Below are 4,732 nucleotides of genomic sequence, written 5' to 3'. Positions count from 1 at the left end.
CTAAATAATACCCGCTCCTCAGGAGCTAGAAATTCCAATCACATAAAGATGATGTGGTTCCCTCAGGGCTGTTGGAAAGGGGCCCGTTTTCCATGCTATATTGAGTTGTGATGCCAAGCTATGTTTATGAACATGTGTGTGTGTCTCTATATTATCTTTTCATGAACGCTTTGAAGGCCACTCCTGCATGTGTGTTTGTGTGGATACATAATTATCCACACACATATATATAATAACATCAACTTTGCATGTCTTAATAATGCCATAAAAATAAGCCAAGCTTATAGGAACCAAACCCAAAACCAAACTAACTGTCTTCAAGTCCACTCTGACTCACAGTGACCCTACAGGACCGGGTCGAACTCCGCTTGTAGGTTTCCCAGGCTGTAAGTCTTTATGGGAGTAGAAAGCTCCCGCTTCCTCCTGCTGAAGGGCTGGTGGTGAGATCATATAGCAAACCCAACGGCTGTAGAGCTGATGCCAACTCACAGTGAGCCTGTAGGACAGAACAGAAGTGATTCTTGGGGGGTTCTGATGTGGTAAGCATCTACAAAAGTAGATAGCCTCATCTTTCTCCCTCAGAACACCTGGGGGGGTCTGAACCACCGACCTTTTGGGTAGCAGTCCAACACTTTACCACTGGGCCACCAGGGGCCCTTGGTCTTGTTGATACAGCTATCCTCTTATTGCAAGTGGCGGAACGAGTCCATGTCTAAAACATCTGTGTGCACTAGCAGAGACGACACACAGATACGGTGATTTTTACAAGAGACTCAAGGTTAGTTTCTGTGAACTTTGCCAACGAAAACTTTGCTTTCTAAAAGCAGGCAATAATATCATTTCCTTGCACTAACTTTTAAAAAAAATACATTTTCTTTCTTTTTTTTTTATTGTTAAGAGCTTTATAATCTAATTTTTCCACAAGCCAACCATACAGTCAGGCCACTTCCGCCTTGGACGATGTAGTCAGACGTAAGCATGTGATGCCCCACCCTGACAGAAACAGAAAATGGGATCGCTGCATCAGACTCCAAAGGCAATTTCCCCACCTGTCAATCACACACCTGTGAATACTTGATCCTTAGTGATGAGTTCAGGACTGACCAATCGACAGCCCTGAGGCTAAGAAGATACCAAAGGGGATCTGCATATTCCATGATAGCTTCCCTGAATCTGTTTTCCAGACTGTGGGAAATAAATGTCCTCTACCTTCCATCGGGATTATTAATACACACACACCACCTCTTCTTCTTCCCTGAAAAAAATCAGACTGTAGCCTAAGAAATAAACCAGACTGTAGCCTAAGAAACAAATCAGACTGTAGCCTAAGAAATAAATCAGACTATAACCTAAGAAATAAATCAGACTGTAGCCAAGAAATAAATCAGACTATAACCTAAGAAACAAATCAGACTGTAGCCTAAGCCCCGGTGGCTTCATGGTTATGCGTGGGCTGCTACCCATGTGGTCAACAGTTCAAAATCTACCAGCCGCTCCTTGGAAGACAAGGCTTTCTATGCCCATAAAGAGTCACAGTCCTGGAAACCCAGAGGCCCTTTCTATCCTGTGCCACAGGGTTGCTATGAGCAGAAGTGACTCCGTGGCAGTGAATTTGTTTTATTTGTTTGTAAGCCTGCCTGTGATCACGGCCAACATTTGAAACTAGTGTACTGCTAACATAGGTGGCCCTCGAGTTAGGACAAACTGACTGATGTCTGTTCTTTCTTTCTTAGAACACCTTTTCCTCCGTAACAAGGAGCCCTGATCGTGCAGGGGGTTGCATGCTGGGCTTCTAACCACAAAGCAGCAGTTCAAAACCACCAGCCACTCCTTGGGGAAGAGATGAGGCTTTCTACTCCCATAAAGAGTTACGGGCTTGGAAACCCACAGGGGCCGTTCTCTCCAGTCCCATAGGGTTGCCATGCGTCGGAATTGACTCATGGCAGTGAGTTTGTTTTTCAGGTTCATATTCACAGAACCACGTCCCGCCCAGCACTGTCATGGACTGGTCTGTGGTGGGCTTACATGGGCCCCTGTCCCGTTAGAGGCAGGCGGCATGGAATACCCGCTCTGATGTCTGTAGGGTGGGTGGAGGGGAAGAATAAAGTCTCCTTTATTTTCCTCAATAAAGCAAGTTTATTTAAAGCCCAGGAAAAAAAACTCTGGGAAGACTTGCCTTTCATCAACATACCTTGGCCCTGCCATCCCTTCTATCCCCACCCCCACCACCCCACCCTGGCAAATAAACAAACAAAAATATTGAGCAAAGAACTCAATGGATATATATTAATATAGATAGTCATCTTTTCTTCAAGAGTAAAAACACTGGTTACATCCATTTCACGTCAATCACGGTACTCAGCTAAACGAAGCCGGCCTGGCTCGGGTGCGGCTACACGTCGCTGGGTGTGCGCGCTCGCTGCACCAGGCTGGGCGGGACGCAGCCGCAGCAGACCAGACAGAGGGCCTTCTGGATGTCGTGATTCCGGAAGGCGTAGATGACCGGGTTGATGATGGAGTTGTAGGTGGCGGGCAGCAGGGTGGCGTAGGTGTACGTGGGTGGGTAGGTGTGGTCCGCGATCAGGGAGTAGAGGGTGAAGGGCATCCAGCAGGCTGCGAACGTGCCCAGGATGAGGGCCAGTGTGGACACCCCTTTGCGGGTGGTCACGTAGTGCGACGTGGCCAGGAAGTGGCGCTGCAGGGCGATCTGGTGGGCGTGGTGCAGGACGATCTTGCAGATCTGGACGTAGAGCTGCAGCATGAACGCGAACGTCAAGAGGAAGGACACCGACAGCACCGCCGCGTGGTTCTTGGTCAGCGGCCTGACCACGCTGCAGGTGGCCTCGTCCTGCAGGCAGTTCCAGCCCAGCATGGGCAGCATCCCCAGGCCGATGGAGGTCCCCCAGAGCAGGCCCAGCATGACATAGGTGACAGTGACTGTCCTCTCGGAATTGTAGGTCAGGGCATAGTAGAGGGACAGGTAGCGGTCCACCGTGATGGCCAGCAAGCTGCAGATGGAGGCCGAGAAGGAGGCGACGATGAGGCCCACCGTGACCAGCTTGGTGGCCTCGGACTGCAGCAGGTAGGCGAACACGAAGTTGACCACAAGGCCGAGGCCCGCCAGGAGGTCGGCCAGGGCCAGGCTGCCTATGAGGAGGAACATGGGGGCGCGCAGCCCGGGGTTGTGGATGATGATGAGGACCACCACGGCGTTCTCACAGGAGATGAGGGTCCCCGAGGTGCACAGAACAATGTCCCAGGGGTTCACGGCCAGCTCGGGCGCCGGCTCCACCACCGGAGTCTGCAAGGACACGCCGGCCGATGCGTTCTCTGCCGAGCCGGCCTCCAAGTGGTCCCGAGGGAGCCCGCTGGCGTTGACTTGTACCTCCTCGGTCATCTTAGCCCGCGGCGCCTTTGAGGGAAAGACAGACTGCTCACTGCTCAGCGGCGAGGGCACTCTGCACCCCACCCCGGGCAGAGCCTACGAAGGGGTGTCCCACTGGATGCCCACAGGTTCGCGCCGCAAGGAGCGGATGAAAGCAAAGAGTCCCCGCGGGTGGGCCCGGCTGGCGCGCGCAGCTGGGGCGCGGAGCAAGTGCGCCTAGGAGCGAGAGGACGTGGCTAGGGGACATCTGGGCGGCTGCGGAGGTGGCCACGGGGCCACCACCCGTCACGCTCTGAGGGATATTTAATGCCCCCCACCCTTTGCACTGACCATCGACCCCCCCAAAAGCTTGCACGCGCGTGCACACACTCGCCCCCCCCCTCCCCGCCCAAGGAGAACAAAGGGGGTCGCCCGGCCTGGACTCCTGGGGACACACTATACCGTGCCCCCAAATCAGAGTGGCCAGGTGTGTGCAACCAAGTGGTGGAGACAGGAAGACAGACAGACAGACGGACTGGTGTCTGGAGCGTGGGGACAGGCGGGGCCAGAGTCTCGTGGGGGTCACCTTGGCGCGCCAGGCGGAGGGGGCTCCGGGGGTGGGAGGGGGGCTTCCAGCTTGGCTTCTCCTCCAGCCTGCGGGCGAGGGGCGCGGCCGCTCCGGAGAGCGCGGGCTGCAGGAGGCAGGTAAGCGGCTCCGCTGGCTCCCTCCGCCTCCCCGCCGCGCCTCCGGCCCGCGCGCCCCCGCCACGTGCGCGCGCCCCTGCCGCGCACCCCAGGACCCCGCGTGGGCGGCCCCCGGAGGCCCAGGGCTGCACCCCATAGACCCGCGGACGGGGGCTCTGCGCTCCAGGGGCGCGGCCTGCGAGCCCGGTGGCCTCGGCCGCTTGGGCAGTGGCCCTGGGTGGGCGGCCGGGTCTCCAGGGTCCCCGGCTTACCTCAGCCTTTTCCTATCCGGCCACATCCGTGATCAGAAGAATTGCGAACCGGTGGCGACAGGCACTGCGGGCGGCAGACTGTTCGCTTTGGAGAATCGCCCTCGGCCACATGGCCCTCCCATCCCAAAGGGGTTTCCTCCTAGGCTGTGCCGCCGCGAACCTGGCGCCCAGGGTGCATGTGCTCGGCGGGCGCTGCCGCTGCGGCTCGGTGCACGGACCACATTAGCACCAATGCCGCGGCGCACGTACGGAGCGTTTTCATAGGGAAGGCATCCGGGGAGCTCCTGCTGCCCCCTCCCCCAGCCGTTGGCCCGACCCCAGTGCACTTGGGCACACGCAAGGGGCTCCGTCCACCTCCTCGCTTCCTGTGCCACCTCAGTCGGTTCTAAGCTGCCGGGATTCAAAAACGAGG

At 56.3% G+C, this 4,732-nt stretch overlaps 1 protein-coding gene across 1 annotated transcript; it reads right to left on the bottom strand.

Moving 5' to 3' along the window:
- Positions 1-2,257: 2,257 nt before the first annotated feature.
- Positions 2,258-4,530, bottom strand: GPR12 (G protein-coupled receptor 12). Its single transcript, XM_004715405.2, has 2 exons — positions 4,321-4,530; positions 2,258-3,412 (listed from the first exon to the last, which is right to left on the bottom strand). The coding sequence occupies exon 2, from the start codon at positions 3,395-3,397 to the stop codon at positions 2,393-2,395; it is 1,005 nt and encodes a 334-aa protein (XP_004715462.1). The 5' UTR covers positions 3,398-3,412; positions 4,321-4,530; the 3' UTR covers positions 2,258-2,392.
- Between the last annotated feature and the right edge of the window lie 202 nt (positions 4,531-4,732).

The sequence above is a fragment of the Echinops telfairi genome, unplaced genomic scaffold, assembly GCF_000313985.2.
Source record: "Echinops telfairi isolate 266 unplaced genomic scaffold, ASM31398v2 ScPeMD7_2565;HRSCAF=3150, whole genome shotgun sequence".
Taxonomy (NCBI): domain Eukaryota; kingdom Metazoa; phylum Chordata; class Mammalia; order Afrosoricida; family Tenrecidae; genus Echinops; species Echinops telfairi.
Note: the sequence above shows the minus strand (reverse complement) of the source record. Positions and strands in the feature narration are given on the sequence as shown.

Bases quoted from the DNA above. Each gene is read 5' to 3' on its own strand.
- GPR12 (XM_004715405.2), bottom strand. From the start codon at position 3,397: ATGACCGAGGAGGTACAAGTCAACGCCAGCGGGCTCCCTCGGGACCAC.